This window comes from Phyllostomus hastatus, unplaced genomic scaffold (assembly GCF_019186645.2).
Source record: "Phyllostomus hastatus isolate PE091 unplaced genomic scaffold, TTU_PhHast_1.1 phas_contig_80, whole genome shotgun sequence".
In the NCBI taxonomy this organism is placed as follows: Eukaryota; Metazoa; Chordata; class Mammalia; order Chiroptera; family Phyllostomidae; genus Phyllostomus; species Phyllostomus hastatus.
Window position 1 is genome coordinate 3,532,936 of NW_025333960.1, and position 15,369 is coordinate 3,548,304.

A 15,369-nucleotide genomic window follows, 5' to 3' on the forward strand; every position below is an offset into this window, starting at 1 on the left:
CAAATAGAAAGGAAGCAGTGATTATCAATGACTGATCAGGTTTAGAAAATCCAAAGGAATGGACTCTTAAGTAGAAATAAAGATAAATAGGCAGCTAATTGTATGATGAACATTTACATATATCACATTAGTAGCTTTTATCAGAAAAAATAATAAAAACTAAGTCTTCAGATGGCAATAAAAATAGTAATCGGTGATTCCGATTCTATTGTGATCCCGAATCATTGGTGATCCCAATAGAATCTTGGGATCACCAATGACAGATGTATACTGGGCCTGGATGAGGTTCTTCTTAAGGCCTACCGTGTACTTTGGATGGAAACACTCGGTTCTTATTAATTTACATCTTTGTTCAATTCCTTTAAAATCCCAAAGGAACTTGAAAAAAAAAAACAGTTTTAAGTTTATGTGAAAGAATAGTGAGAATCTCCATGCGGGCTTTGAAAAAAAGAAACAGTGAGGTGGGGAGACTGCTGTACTGTGATATAGGCATGCTGAGAATTGTTGGTGATGAAAGCCTGGCCAGTGCCTTGGAGAGGAGCTGGTCAGCAGGACAAATGGGGACAGGTGGTGCAGGTGCACAAGTCATTAAGCAGAGGACTAGTGTTCAGTAAATGGTTCTGATAATGTTGGTTTACTCTGATAAAAATGAAGATTCATTTTTACGCACTGTCTCCCACAGCTCCACCACCTAAAGAAAACCATTTCCAATGTTTTCATGTTAAACATTTCACTATGTGTATAAACTATACCTGTTACTTAATTTTGAGGAAATGACATGTTTTTGTCTGTTTTACTGTTAATAATGAATATTTTTCATTGTGAATAAATATATTTTATAGTACATCTTTTTAATAGCTGTGTAGCTAGTCCTGGTCAGATGGCTCAGTTGGTTAGAGTGTTGTCTTGATATGCCAAGGTCGTGGGTTTGATCCCCAGTCTGGGCATATACAAGAACCAACCAATGAATGCATAAATAAGTAGAACAACAAATCCATCCCTCCCTCCATCCATCTCTCTCTTTCTCACTCACTTGGATCCCGGCTCCTGGGGTCTGAGACGTTATGGATGAGGCAAGACAAATTCACATGGACTACCAAGTTCTGTGAAGGAAAAGGGATGGCGTGGCTTCTCTCTCAAAAGGAGAAAAAGCCTCAGAGTGCGTCAGCCACTCTCTTGAGAAGAGAGTGCCTTGACCCTTGCCTTGACAAGCTTTTATTGGATTCAGTTTGCACAGGAATACAGGGTATATACACGTAAAGCTCATCAATCATTGTCAGGCAGAAATGATTAAACAATAGATAACATTCAGAGAACTCTGAGGGCTTATTTTGAGTCAGGATCAGATAGTTAAAGGGCCATAAAACTTTGAGGAACAAACTCACTTCCTGCTTGAACCTTTATAATTTAAGTTGAGGGTATTAGCTAGGTAGTATTTATAGGATTTTATGCATTCTTTCTTAGGCCTCATCACTCTAGGGAACCCGCCCTTTCCAGTACAGGGCCACACCTCCAGCATTGTTTCAGGCTTAAGTCAGGCAGGGGAAGTAAGGCAGCCAAGAGATTAGGAGAGTTCTTGCAGACAGAATGAGGACTCAGGCTATGTCAAAGCCAAGGGGTGAGGGTCCATCACCCCCTTTTTTTATAGCCCCTCAAGTCCTTCCTTGAGGGTCCTTTCATGACCATGCCTATCTTAGGTCATCCCTCTTTTGAGGAATCTTACCCGTCATTGGCTAACCAGTCATCCGCCAGGGGCCAAGCAGGGTGAAGGGAAAGGGGGCAGCGGTGGTGCCCCTACAAGGAAGATAAGCTTTGTCTTCTAAGTGACTTATGGTCCCACGTCTTTTACTCAGCTTTAGCCATGGGGGATTACAGCCTCTGAAACCAGGCAGGGCAGTTCCCAACAACTCACTCCCCCTCCCTCTCTCCCCTGTACCCCTCTTTCTCTCTCTAAAATCAGTAAATAAAAAATTTTTTAAAAAATAGCTGTGTAGTAATATCAGGAACTGTGAGAGAATTATGCCTCTGTACCCTCCACCATCCACAATATATAATGAATCAAATATCCCATCCTCAGAATTGGGAAGTTACTCAAGTAGTTTGCTGTGTTCTGTGATTCAGTGAGGAGCCCAGTAGAGAAAGTGCCTGTAAAGGCAGAGTTATCAGACACACCTGTCCCCCCAACCCCCATACACCAGATTGGGGAAAGGGAGGCATATGAGTCAGTGGTGTGTAGGATAGAGGCCTAAGTGCACTTGAAGCCCGAACCCCCTGAGGATGAGGATAATGGGTACTTGGGTTGGCACCCAATTCTCCCGTAGTTGTCAGTATAGGGGCACCTTTAGGAGGTCACCATAGTGGTAGGGCTGGTGTCCGTGCAGCACTTCTGAGCCAGGCTGTGTCCTGCTGGCCTCACTTAGTTCTCATAGTGGCTCTATGAGGTGGTAGCCTGCTGTGCCACCATTCCAGGAGGAGTCAGTGGGAGCTCAGGTCACATGACTGCATGGTCCAGCTCACTTTGCTATTTAATATCCATAGGATTATCTTTTTAGATCTACTTACCAGAGATTTCCTTGGTGGTAGGATTTATACTTCTTTCCCTACTGTTTAAAGTTGTCTAGCATAAGTCAGTGTTTTGGATCAATGTTGAAAATATAAAAGCAAAATTCATTTCAGTATGAAGATTACCTTGCTCTATACGGGGCTCGGGATTTCCACTGTAAGAAAGGAATTTTTTATTTTTGGGGGGATTGGTTTATTAACTGGGTCATGTTGTATTTACTACTGTGACTTTTTGTACTATTGAGGACTCTGCTGTGTGATCATAAGTGGGGTTCCATGTAGGGACCACCTATTTGCTTAACAATGCCATCAAGCATCCATAGATGGAGAGTCTTGCTTAACAAGGAAGTGTATAATTAATTTTTACTCATCTTAAATGTTGATGACACAATTCCAGATGGCAAGGTGTATCATTTGGGATCGTATAACAAAATATACTGCCCTGATGGCTCTAACAATAAAGGTGTTTTTTTTTTCCTCTTGAGCAGGGAGACTAGAAGCCACCTGCTGCGCTGATGGATGCTTGGTGCACCATGGGGGTCAGATACCCCCTCTCCTTATCCTGTCTTCTTTCTTTGCATCTCTCACAGGAGCTGATGGGCAGTGTTCACCGTGATTTCCAGGACCTTGGGTGTTTGGAGAGACTTTCAAGGGGGAGGCAGGCATGGATAGTTTTAAAGGAATCAGCTTTCAGATTGTCACCTTGCAAATGTAATGGTACCTAAAATTGAATTGCCTGAGAAAGTGCATTTGAGCCCAGGAGTTCTACAGGTTTGCTTGTCCACCTTTCCTTTTATAGCTGCCCTTCTGCTTTCTAAAAAATGAGCCATGTCCCTCAACCAGGCTTTTATAGGGATGCACAATGTAGGGTGTGGATAAAAATAAACAGAATATCCCTGGCTGGTGTGACTCAGTGAATGGGGTGCTGGCCTGTGAACCAGGGGTCCCCAGTTGGGGCGTATACCTGGTTTGCGGACCAGGTCCCCAGTAGGGGGAGTGCAGGAAGCAACCACACACTGATGTTTCTCTCTCTCTTTCTCCCTCCCTTCCTCTCTAAAAATAAAAAAAAATAAAATCTTAAGAAAAACAACAATAATTTTCCAGAGGACCAAACCCAGCACACTTCAAGATGCTGGTTTTAGGGTCAGCTTGCCCTTTGTTGTGCAGAGAGTTTTTTTAGGAGTGAATGGTGAGATGTTTTGAATGGAAATATATTGTATAAGGGGTCTTGGGCGGGATAAGCAGTTTTCATTTGAAGCCCTCACCATTCCTAGTCCTGTACTGTTGTCATAAAATGAGCTGCTTCTTAAGGAGCAAGTCCCATAAAAGCAACAGCATTCAGCTATTCACATTTTTCAGCTATTCGTATTTCATCCCTAGAATGAGTTATTACTTGGAAAGAAAAATAACCTGGCACTAGAGCAGTTCAAGTTAGTAGCAGTGATTCTTTTAAATGTAACTGTGGTGTCTGCAGGATTACCAGATTTTCAGACACTGGATTGAAGGTACAGGCTGAAAAGAGAATTTCTGTAAATTTCAGATTGTATATTGACAGAGTAGTTAATACCAATTTAGCTTTTGATATACCATAAAATATTCTAGTTATAGTTAGTCTTATTTCCTGTTATAAAATTAATGCCTTTACGATCTTATTCTAGTTACTGACTAGTTTTTCAGTAGTGAACATTTGTCTTTCATTAATATAAAGGAAATGTTTAATCATGGTGTCTAGCAAAACTAGTGGAATTTATTTCTGGTTTTGTACACATGATTTTTTACTTAACTTCCTCATAGTTGAATATTATACATGGTAGCACACATTCAGTGAAGGAATGCAGGCACTGATCATTGTCTCATGTTTCATAGATTTGACTGTGACCCACACAGTTGGCATTGAATCATTACAAAATAAATGAGAAATAGATAATATTTATCTTGTTTTTTGTTATAAAACTAAATGATAAATAACCTATATGCATCATTTAAATCTTGCCTGCTTCTAAAAGTAAGTTGAAAAAAATACATGATTTGATGCCTTTTTTTAATTCCATAATGTTCCTTGAAACATGTCTTAATATTGCTTATTTGAATTAAAAAATGAAGTTGGACCTTTTATCAGAAATAAGCCATCCATCCTGATAGTAATGACTAACGATGCTGCTTGGCTTTGTGACACACAGTGCCCCTACATTGAATGAGCTGAGTCTGCAGTTACAATGATGTGATAAAGTTATGTTTGTTTATTGTTAAAGATTTTGTTTAATTATTTTTAGAGAGAGGGAAAGGGAGAGAACCATCTATCAGTTGCTTTTCACCCCCAGTTGGGGATCTGGCCCATAACCCAGGCATGTGCCCTGACCGGAAATCAAACTGGAGACCCTTTGGTCCACAAGCCAGTGCTTAATCCACTAAGCCATATCAGCCAGGGCTAATGAAATTGTATTTAAAGAACACTAGCATTTTAGTTTTAAAAATATTTTTTAATTGGCAGAAATATATGCTTGACTGTGTCTCAGTCTAGCAATAAGTGATAGTTACACAAACACATGTACTCTAGACAGAATGGTTGACTGTGTGGGAACCTGGTGGTGCCTGGCGGAAGTCTGTGTGGAAAACAAGCAGTCAGGCTTACTCTTCTTGATGTGTTTTTAGTACAGTTTTGCTTTTACTATTTCATAATTATCTGTCAAAGTTTTTATATGTTATTTGGATTTGGTTTGCATTACTAATAATTGCAATGGTAACTAAGTTTTTCAGATGAAGAATTTTAACTCTTAGAAAGTATATTTAAATACATTTTAAAAATAAATAAAATTGCAATTTATGTACAGTTTTTTATTGTAGGGAAATATGACAGGGTGATAAATGACTTCAAAGTATAATAGCATATTCAGGTAAAATTCCAGAGGTGAGTAGAATTAATATTCCCAGAAGACTAGGGAGTGATGTAAAAGTTGTAACTGTTACAGAAGAGTGAGTGAATTTACTCCTCACCTCCTTACCCTAGTCCCAGCCCTGCTGTGGTGTCTGAAACCAGTAGAGCAATTTAGAGAGACATGGAGACCAGCCAGAGCTCATGGGGCGGGGGTTATTGGGTAAACTGAGTCAGAGAACAGAAAAGGAAGTGCTCAGAGGTGTAATGGAATTGCATTTCCCTGTAGCAAAAGGGGCACTGAATCTGCTCTCTGGGAAACTGAGGCTTGCCATCTGAAGTCCTTAGTAATTGTACTTTAAACATAAAGAATTCCTCAGGCACCCAGGAAGAAAATAGTAGGCTGTGTGCAGGAAGACGCACTGCAGTTATCAGTGCTCCTCGCCACAGAGCTGTGAGTATCAAGCATCGAGGGAAGGGAGTTGTGATCCAGGAGTTTCATACCAGCCAGGGTGGCTGGCGAATGCCGAGGGCAGGAAATCTTTTTGGACATGTGGGACTGTGAGAGATATGGGAAACAACTGGCGTGAGATCCAGCCACTCATGAGATGAGTAGGGTCGGGAAGCAGCACGCACCACGCTTACAGAGAGGAGATAGTGCAGCTCTGGAGCTGGGACCTCTGGGCTTGTGTGGTATTGAAACCTTAAGGTAAAATCGGCTGTAACAAAGACAGTTCGACCTGTGTAGTTCAACAGGCAGTCAACTGTTGCTGTTTAAAATAGAAACTAAAGTTCCAAAAAAAGAATCCAGCCTCTCCTATTTTCCATTTTTTTCTTTAAATTTAGATTAAATTAGAAATTCCCATGAAGAAATAATTTTCTAGAAGTTTAGCAAGTCCTTCAGTTTGTTTCTTTTCATTTTGTTAAATTCAACAAAATTAAATTGAATACTTTTATTCAAAATAACTTGTATGCTAGTCCTTATAAAATTGTCTTTATGATGCCATTCGTATACATGTGTCCAGCTATGTCTGGACATAGCAGTAATAGCACCTAAAATTACTGGCACTCACTATGAGCCAGACACTGTTTTAAACTCTTACACATATTTATTTACTCCTCCCAAAACTTTGAGGTAAGGACTATTATTCCCATTTTGTAGGTATAGAAGAACACTGAGACTAGAGTTTAGGTTACTAGTCCAAGGTCAAGTCAACTGTGGAGCCAGGCATTAAATATAGACTGGTTTCTGCTTCTGGGATTTCCTGCTGCTCACAAACCATATGAGTGTCAGGAAAACCTTTTCTGAGTGTCAAGATTTTTCTTTCTTCTTTGTATTTAATTTTTTAAAAAACCTTTATGAAGCCAATGAAGTGATGATGATTTTTGGAAAGGAAGCTGCACAGAAACAGCCTGAAGGATATGGCAGCCATTTAGCAAGTGCCAAAGTGCCCAAGGGTGGGATGCAATGACCTGCTTTCTTTCTTTCCTTTTTTGTGATTCTGCTGTTCCGACTGGTTGGTTTTGCTCAGAGATCCATATGTCTGGAGCTGCATGTTGGAAGGAGAGGAAAGAAGAGTTTCTGCCCTCAAGAAGTAGGCATCTGGGGTCTGATTGTTGTCTGTCCAAAAGACACATGATCAGTATATTTTTTTCACCTCTTACCTTATGACAGTTCCTGTTCAGTCATTTTAATTCTGCAGGGCTGTGCAGAGTGACAGGTAATGGGAAGGCTGTCTCCACCAGAGTGTGCCCTCTGTGAAGGCAGGGGCCTGGACAGTACCACATACAGTGCATTGTTGGTTTGTTTCATTTTAGGAGCCTCAGGGTCTACTCAGAGAAAAGTGAAAGGTGGCAAAGTCAGTCCTACTCACTTGTATGCAAGCCAGAGCGGTTGGTTGTGTGGGAACCTGGTGGTGCCTGGCGGAGGTCTGCCAGAACCAGCTTCAGCAGCCGGGGTGCAGTGTGTTCAGGCCCACTTAATGCAGGTAAGAGCCATCCAGCTGGGAGGAGACAGGCCACAGAGGTGTCCAGGCAAGAGCTGTGAGCAAGGTTCAAGCCTTATGTCTCTGAGTATACCTTCCTCTCAATGAAGGGCCCTGCCCCCCACCCCACTTCTGAATTGTTCCAAGTACTGTTTTATATCCTAAATATTCTCTCTATAACCCTAGCTTCTCCCTTCTTCCCATCCATCATTTGTTCAAGCTTTTATCTTCATTAGGATTGATGCGTCAGTATCAAAACTCTGTGTGTGTCTGGTCTTCCCCACTCCCCATGTAGTCTATCTTCCATACTTTGTTAGGAATCCTGTGGAGTGGAGCAATGTGCCTGCTCCATCCCAACGCCCCCTGTAGCTGTCTTGCAGCTGCTTGGGCTGCTTGAAGCTGGCCACAGACAGACACTACAATGCTACAGATGCCTTATGGTGGCTCCTTATGATGCCTGCCTTTCCCTAGACCATACTTCTCTTTTCAGGGCTGGAGTGAAGGGGATTTCTCAGGCTGCATTGTCACCCCCATCTCTGGGGACTACTTGCAGCACACTAGAGGATGTAGCCTTTGTATATTAAACTTGGTAGCTTTTTTTTTCTTGTTTTCTTATTTACCAAAGTAAGCCCCTCAAGGGCAGAGCCAGCCACCTCTCAGATTGTGCCCACGGTCTAGCAGATTGTCTACAGCTGGCAACTACTCCATGAACACTCACTGGACACATTCACCTCTATACCTCTGTGTACACTTTTATTTCCAGTCTTATTTTTGAGGGGCCAGAGGGGCCAGAATAGGGAAGTAAGGTAATTTGGGTTTTAAGACAGAAGAGATTTAAAAGATGAGGGAATATGTCCCTCCTGACCTGATCATATGCTACCTCTGAGCAATCTCCTGTCTCCTGGGTACTCTGGAGCCAAAGAGCACCATGTGGCTAGGGCACAATTAAGAGATGTCATAGGGCATCTGAGTCCTGAGCTGACCTGGAGAAGGGAGGAGTACCATCTGTGGAGTCTAGTTCTGGGACAGGTTCATGAAGAAGACAAGACTATATTGGCTGTTAACAGTCTGTCTGTAGGGTTCAGATAAGTGAAAGAGAGGCAGGAACAGCCTGGGCAGAGCCTGGGGAGGGCTTGGGAGATGGGCCCAGTGAATGGCCATGCTATCGTAAACCAGAAGCTGATGTGAGAATGTTGTGGGACTTGTCTGCAGAGAAATGAAAGATTCTCCCGAGATAGAGGTAGTGGAAGTTGGATGTGTGTGAGGCAGACTGGCCCAAACCTTCTGAGCATAGTCAAGGCTGATAGGTGAGAAGTGAAGAAGGCAGGACTCAAGTTTCTAAAATGGAGACTGCAGAGAGGCTGGTACCATTGGCAGAACAGGAACTAGTTGGAAAAGGAGTAGTGGCTATTTTTCTTAAAAAAAATTTTTTTAATTGTATTTTTTCCATTACCATTTATCCCCCTTATATCCCCTCCCCACTGCAGTCATCACACTGTTGTCCATGTCCATGAGTAATTTTTCCTTTTTGTTCGATCCCTCCACTAACACCATCCCCCCATAGCTAGCTGTCAGTCTGCTCTCTATGTGTGAGTTGGTCTCTATTTTGCTTTTTTGCCTATTCAAATCCACATATGAGTGAAATCATGTGGTATTTGTCTTTCTCTGACTGTCTTATCTCACTTAGTATAATGTTCTCCAGGTTCATCCATGCTGTTGCAAAGGGTAAAATTTTCTTTTTTTGGCCAATTGATGCAGCCACTGTGGAAAGCAGTGGCTATTTTTCTAAGAGTTACCCAATTAAAGATGTCAGCTTTGAGGTAGAGAAACCTGAGTTTTAATCCTTTATCTTTCCCTTGCTGGCTAGTGTAGTCTTAGGCAAGTTAAGTGCTTCTGGCCTCTGTTTTATCATATGCAAAATCAGAATGATAGTGCTCAGTGCTTGACACAGAAGGTTCCTGAGGCTGTGGAAGGAATGAGAGATGCTAATGGTGGCGGTGGCACCAGGATTTGAGTAATGAGGGCTGTGGATGGCCATGGGCTGAATGTGTAGATGAAAGACAAGTAAAGTGTTAAGTAGTGTCCCTTTCCTGAATTGGGTGATTAGGGGCCTGGTTGCCTTCTCCTCTTGAAAAGACTTTCCATCTCTCCAGTCCCTTCCAGCTTGACTGACGGCTGGGTCCAGGGCAGAGATGAGCCTACCTATGTGGTCTGAGAAGTCTGCTGGAAAGCACTGAGGACACAGAGAGAGGAATGCCAGAGTCTCCATCAGAGTTCAAGAACAACAAACAGTAGAGAAATTGGCATTTGGACTAAGGGGAGGAATTTGAGTGTGGGAGAACACGGGAAAGTTCCAGAAGAAGGGCTTGGAAGGGAGGAACAGCTGATCGTAGGCGGTTCAGGTCCTCCTTAGCCCACTGGACTTGGGCTAGGATCAAGGTGAGACAATAAGGACCAGAAGTGGGAGCAAGCAGCTCCCAGCCCCAATGCCAATTATTGTGGAGTTCTCAGGCTTCACCTGGGTCCAGGTGGTGTTTTGCCTGGAATACAATGGATGGGACTAGTTTTGCTGCGTAATCATACTGAGATATCTCAGGCTGAGGTAAGGAATGCTGTCATGCCTGGCTAATAAAACATGTGCTGTTGCCTCCCCAGGATGACCCTTCAGGTGAAGGAGTCTTGCCGTTGGTGCTCAGCCCGCAGCCTTCCACCTTCCACCCCCTGTTCACCACCAGTTTGCCTGTCTATGTCCTCCAGGTCTGATGCCTTACAGCTCTTTGGGTTTGTTAGTAAGACTACCATGAAGCATCCAGCTTTGAGGCTGATCAGGAGGTGGACCTTGGGTGTAGATCCATTGGGTTGGTTGCCATCATATGTGCTACTTTCTAGAAAAGGTGGTAAATGGCTAAGAAATAAAGGCTAAGTAAGACTAAAGCTCAAATTTGCTGTTATTATAGCTCCTATTAGTAAGTAAGGTGAAAATACTCTTTAAAACATTTTATATATAGAAATTCTAGTCACTTTCTTCTGTGGGAAGTTAGTTTTTAACCTGTGGAAAAATAGAGCCAGACAAATTAAAGAGTTTGCTTAAGTAAGTGGTTAAGCTGGATATATAGGTGGCTGTGGGTAATTTGGATATAAAATAATGAAAGTATGTAGCTTATTAAATTTCTAATGATAAACTTTAAATATATATTTAAAATCCATACAAATAGGAATTTTAGTTTTCTTGTATTCAAATTGGACTATTAAACATTCTTCTTAATGTCAAAAATAAATATAGAATAAAGCTCTGGTATGAGGTGGGGTTGGAGGTGGGAGCTCCCACACTGCTAGAGTGGGGGTGAATTGGAGGGTGGTTTGGTAGCACCTATCCAGAAAGAAAGCTTCATTAGTTCCTGCTGCATTCTGGCTGTATTCCCACTCACAAGATTACTCCTAAAGAAATAAGGTAGGATACAAGTGGCCAAAAGCTGGTCATCATGGCCTCTCTAATGATGTAGGAATATTTCTCTGGCATGAAGAGATGTATTAGATGGGTGATGATAATGCAGCTGGAGTTCTGATCAGCTGCTGATGTTGCAGATGGACACCTAGTGTAACTAGGAAAGGTGCTTGCCTACTTACCTGTCATAACTAGGTAAAGTTACCTTTCCTAACTAGGTAAACTTCATATGCTTGCCACATATGAAGTTGAGGGAACAGGGTTACAGGTTAAACAAGGACAGTTATTTTTTTTTAGAAATCCTTATTGTTTAAATTTCTTCAAGGGAAATATATGTAAACATAAGGGGAAAACAAGTTCTTTTTAATTGAGAAAAGTCAGGAGCACCCTGCTGAGTGGCCCTGCAGGTTATGCTGCCAGGTGAGCAGCAGTGAGGTGGACCTATACCACCTCAGCCCTCTGCTCTGTCCCCCTTATTACTCTGCTTGGTTTTGCAGAAGGTGCTTCCTGCAGCTGGAGGGGCTGCTGGGCCTGAGGATGTGCACTGCACAGGCAGTACAATCAACCTGCAGGACCTTCAGTGAAAGCAGCCCTCTACCAGGGGGACCCAAGGGTGATACCTCCAGGCTGTGTCCTGTGAGACTCTGTTACATGGTCTAGCAGGCCTGGGTGAGAACCCACTTGGTTTCTGCTCAGAAGTCCAGCCTAGTTCTTCAGAGACTTTTGGGTACATCTATTGAAAATGTTTTTCTCATATTCTATCAGGAACCAGTCTGAGGCTATACCATTTGAAACTGCCTTGTCCAAGAAAAATGCTGCAGTGATGCAAGGATTCCCTTTCTGGCAAAGCATGCACCTCTTCTGTACTTGCCTGTGTATACACATCCCTTTCCCATTTGATCTGAGCCATGGAGTTGCATTTAAAAAAAATAGACTTGTGCAGGAAATAGTGTACGAGTTCCATAGTCAAATACAACTTTATCTGTAGTAAAACCAAATGGGGTCTTCCAGCTTTGGTGTTTCAGCATTTGCCCTGAGGGAGATCTAAAAACCCCATTTTCCCTTTCTGAGAACTATGTAACAGGCTGTTTCTCAACCCCTTGGATAGTGTTCATAGTTGGGTTTTGTCACACTGTGGGGCAGAAGTGAGCTTGCTGTTATAGGAAGCCAAATTTTAATCCATGTTCTGGCAGACCAGGCAGGCTTCTTGTGTAAGAGGAAAATACTCAGGGTGAAGTGGGCACATTAGGGTCCCTATTGGCAAGCACTCTGTGGAACCTGAATTTTGAGCTCATAGTTTGGGGGTGGTAGAGTTGAAACATTTCAATAAGTTTTCTAAATTCTGTATTTGGGTATTAACATTTAATAGTAATTTGACAGTGGTTTATAATGTTCTGAATGCTGTAAATTATGTGCAGAATTGTAATGATGGCATGTACATGTTTTTGTTGAGATTGAAGATGTGCTATCATATGTGACCATACATTTTTACAGAGTAAATTTTGTATTGCAGAAGGAGACAAGCGAATAACCTTGCACATACTTGTTAATTAGTTAGTACACTGGACATGGTCACTCAGAAATGCTGTGTTTGCCTTGTGCCTTTTGAAGTGTGTGTTTATTCAGATGCTGTTTTGGTTTTCAGACTTGGAATCATCCAAACTCTGCACATTCTTAGTTTTCTTTGTTTCTTGAGTTTTTGGACTTGGGCTTTTAGGAGTGACCCCAGCATTCGATTGTGATTCCTCTCTCTGTCCAGTTCTGAGGTGCCAACTGCTCCTGCTCAGTGCTTCCCCACATGAAGGAATTTAGGCCCCATTTATAAATGCTTCATACAGAACTCTGTGCTGCGTCACAGACTAAAGTTCTGTGCCCATTTAGCTCAGCTTCCAGGTCCTCCAGAAGTCCCCTCCCTCTCCAAGGTGCCAGGCCTGTCTGCTAAGGGTAGTCATACTGCACTGGTCTACCAAAGGAGGACATATTGTTGGACCTTATTCCTGCACGTCCCCAGTGAATGTCCACTACAAAGTGATTGGTACTTGCTGTCAGTTTTATGGGCACTGAGGTTCTCTGTTGTCAGTGGACCCAACTACTAGTGCAAATGAATAAAAGTTTTTGTATAGTTACACACTGAAGGTTTCTCTTGGCTTAATTTAAGAAATTGTGTGGATAGTATTGAAATCACTTTTTCCTCCAGTCAGTAGGAATAACCCTTCCATCTGCTTAGCTTGCTGCTTTTCTAGTCTTTGTGTTGGAGCTAGTCCCACACTATACCCCAGCATGGAATTGGCTTTTGTCTCTCAAAAAGCATTTGTTTTAGATGGGATTCAAGAGGGACTCCTTCCCTCAAACATTTGCTTAGGGTTAAATGATTAAAGAGGAGTGCTGGCATTTGGAAAAAGGGTCTGCTTCCTTAAACAGGCCCTAGACACCAAAGAGTCATGGGGTTTATTTCATATGAGTAAGGAAACATACAGCAGGAGACCATGGGGGACACAGTGATGGCTGCATGGGGCTCTGACACAGCCCTGTTCACTTCCTGCTGCCATCTTTCCTGTGCTGTCAGCCAGACCATCGCCATGAAGCCTAGGTGAAGAAGAATAGTTGCTCCTCCTTTTCTTTGTCCAGCAGCTCGTATTCAGGTTCTTTCTTGGTTTTCAAGACTGGGGGCCGGGAGCGACACACCAACTTTCTGCCTCTCTGCAGAGGTAGTGGACTCAGTGACCCTCTGCTGGTGGCTTCAGTACACCAGAGGTGCTGCCTAGATGCTGGGAGGTCACACCCCTGCCAAAAGGCTAGGGAGCTGGGACTGTGGGGCCCTGTGAGCCGTCCCAGTCTCTGGTCACTCCTGGTTGTCTGCAGGCTGAGGGCTGCAGTTACTGAGCCAACTCAGGAGTGTGTCTGTCCAGCACTAAAGCCTATGCCCTGGGGTGCCAGCCCCCTACATGTGTGGGGGTAGTGGGGGGTGGTAAATACCTGGAAACACAGATGGGAAATAACTCTTGCTGTGGGGATTATGGGGGGTATCCTGCAATGTCTGCCATTTTCCATGGGACAGAGTGGAGAATGCTGGTGTATTCCATGGAAAGCCCATCGGCCTTATTTGTCTGTTATGAGCCATGTTCAGGCTTGGGCCTGCATTAGAGACCATGCTTCCTGTGCTAGGGCCAGAGGCAAGTGGTGAGTTCTGCCCATTCACTGTGGGGTTGGAGGCCTTGGGACACAGCAATCTGGGGGACCCTAGGAGTAGATGATGAGCTTGGCCTGAGGTATAGGTTGTATAGTGAGACTCTGGAAAGCTAAGCTTTTGTGCTGTCTCTCTGTGCTCAGGACCTACACCTGGGCAGGGCTGGGAGGGCATGACCAGGCCAGTCACTGACTAGGAGTGTTTGCAGGAGGGCTGGCAGCCCCAGGGGAAGGATTCTGGAGGAAGGGAAGGGCAGCCCTGAGGGGTAGTAGGCCCAGGAATGGGAGACCCTGCTCTATCCAGGCTTGGCTCTTAAGGCTCTAAGACCCCTGCAATTGCATCTGCTAAGGGTTTGGTGAACCAGGCTTGGCTGCAGGCCCTCCTTTCCTCCCAACTCCACTGTGCCTGGCTGTGGGACCCTTGCCCAGCAGTAGCTCCCCAGGGCCACCCTGCCAACCTTCTTCTTGATCTCAGCCTGGGCCCGGGCTTGGGCCCGTTGCAGACGCTCTTCTTGAAGCTGCTTTTGCATTTTGGCCTTCTCTTCCCGGAGTCTAGATGGTAGTGGCAGCAAGAAATGGATTAAGGACTAGAGGGGCCAGAAGAAGCTGCCAAATTCCATTCCCAGCTCCCTCCTCCACAGCCCTTAGGCCATGACCCACCCACTTCTGAGAAGACTTCCCACTCCTATCCATCCTTCACTTCCAAGGCAGGGCCATGGTTCTGCCACTGCTCCTATGGGGGCATCCCAGCTCTGGGCTTCTCTGGGAGACAACCTAAGGGCCATCATCTCATGCCTTCAGGAAGCCCAGGTTCCTAGATTCATCCCCTGGTCACTGATTCACATGCCAAGGGCTATCCCATCATCACTCTGGAAGGCCCAGACCCCAGTAAAGTTAGCCTTGTCTCCTTTGTACTTCTTAAACCTTTGCCCAGTGTCTGCCTTGAGCAGAGCACTAGAAGAAGAGCCCCCATGTTCATGGGAGAGACAGAGAGCTGTGTCCCAGGGCTCTGCACAGGACTGAATGAATCAGGATCCCACAGGCCAGAGGAGTCATGGCCTCTGGAACTCATCTGAGCCCCACTAGGCCTATGGGGAGTTCCCCAGGCCTCCCCTCAGAGGATGGGCTCATGCCACCTGTTTCCAATGTTCTGACACTGCCAGCTCCACCTTTCTGCCCCTGCCACTAAATCCTGGGCTCCCCGCCAGCTGCTGCCAGTCTTTACCCCTTTCCTTCCCTGGGCTCTGGCAGTGCCAGTGTCTTCTCCAGTCCAGCAACGGAAATATCCTTTGTACTCAGAGGTGAGGCTGTGCTAGCCA

The 15,369-nt window shown here is 44.1% G+C and overlaps 2 protein-coding genes across 7 annotated transcripts in view; one reads left to right on the top strand and one right to left on the bottom strand.

Moving 5' to 3' along the window:
* Positions 1–12,990, top strand: part of ZXDC (ZXD family zinc finger C) — a 46,174-nt gene extending 33,184 nt beyond the window's left edge. For 2 of the 6 annotated variants that reach the window (XM_045849616.1, XM_045849617.1), the window contains 3 exons: positions 7,253–7,422; positions 10,075–10,176; positions 11,630–12,990. In XM_045849616.1, the coding sequence (XP_045705572.1) occupies positions 7,253–7,422; positions 10,075–10,176; positions 11,630–11,641 (284 nt within the window). In that variant the 3' untranslated portion in view covers positions 11,642–12,990. The other 4 variants (XM_045849622.1, XM_045849618.1, XM_045849621.1 and 1 more) reach the window with 4 other exon arrangements.
* Positions 12,991–13,115: 125 nt separating this feature from the next.
* The window catches only part of CFAP100 (cilia and flagella associated protein 100), a 35,882-nt gene continuing 33,628 nt past the window's right edge, over positions 13,116–15,369 (bottom strand). Inside the window, exons 15-16 of the mRNA XM_045850283.1 lie at positions 14,509–14,602; positions 13,116–13,564 (exon numbers count right to left, since the gene is read on the bottom strand). Coding sequence (XP_045706239.1) covers positions 13,451–13,564; positions 14,509–14,602 — 208 coding nt within the window. The 3' untranslated portion in view covers positions 13,116–13,450. The remainder of the gene's footprint in view (positions 13,565–14,508; positions 14,603–15,369) is intronic.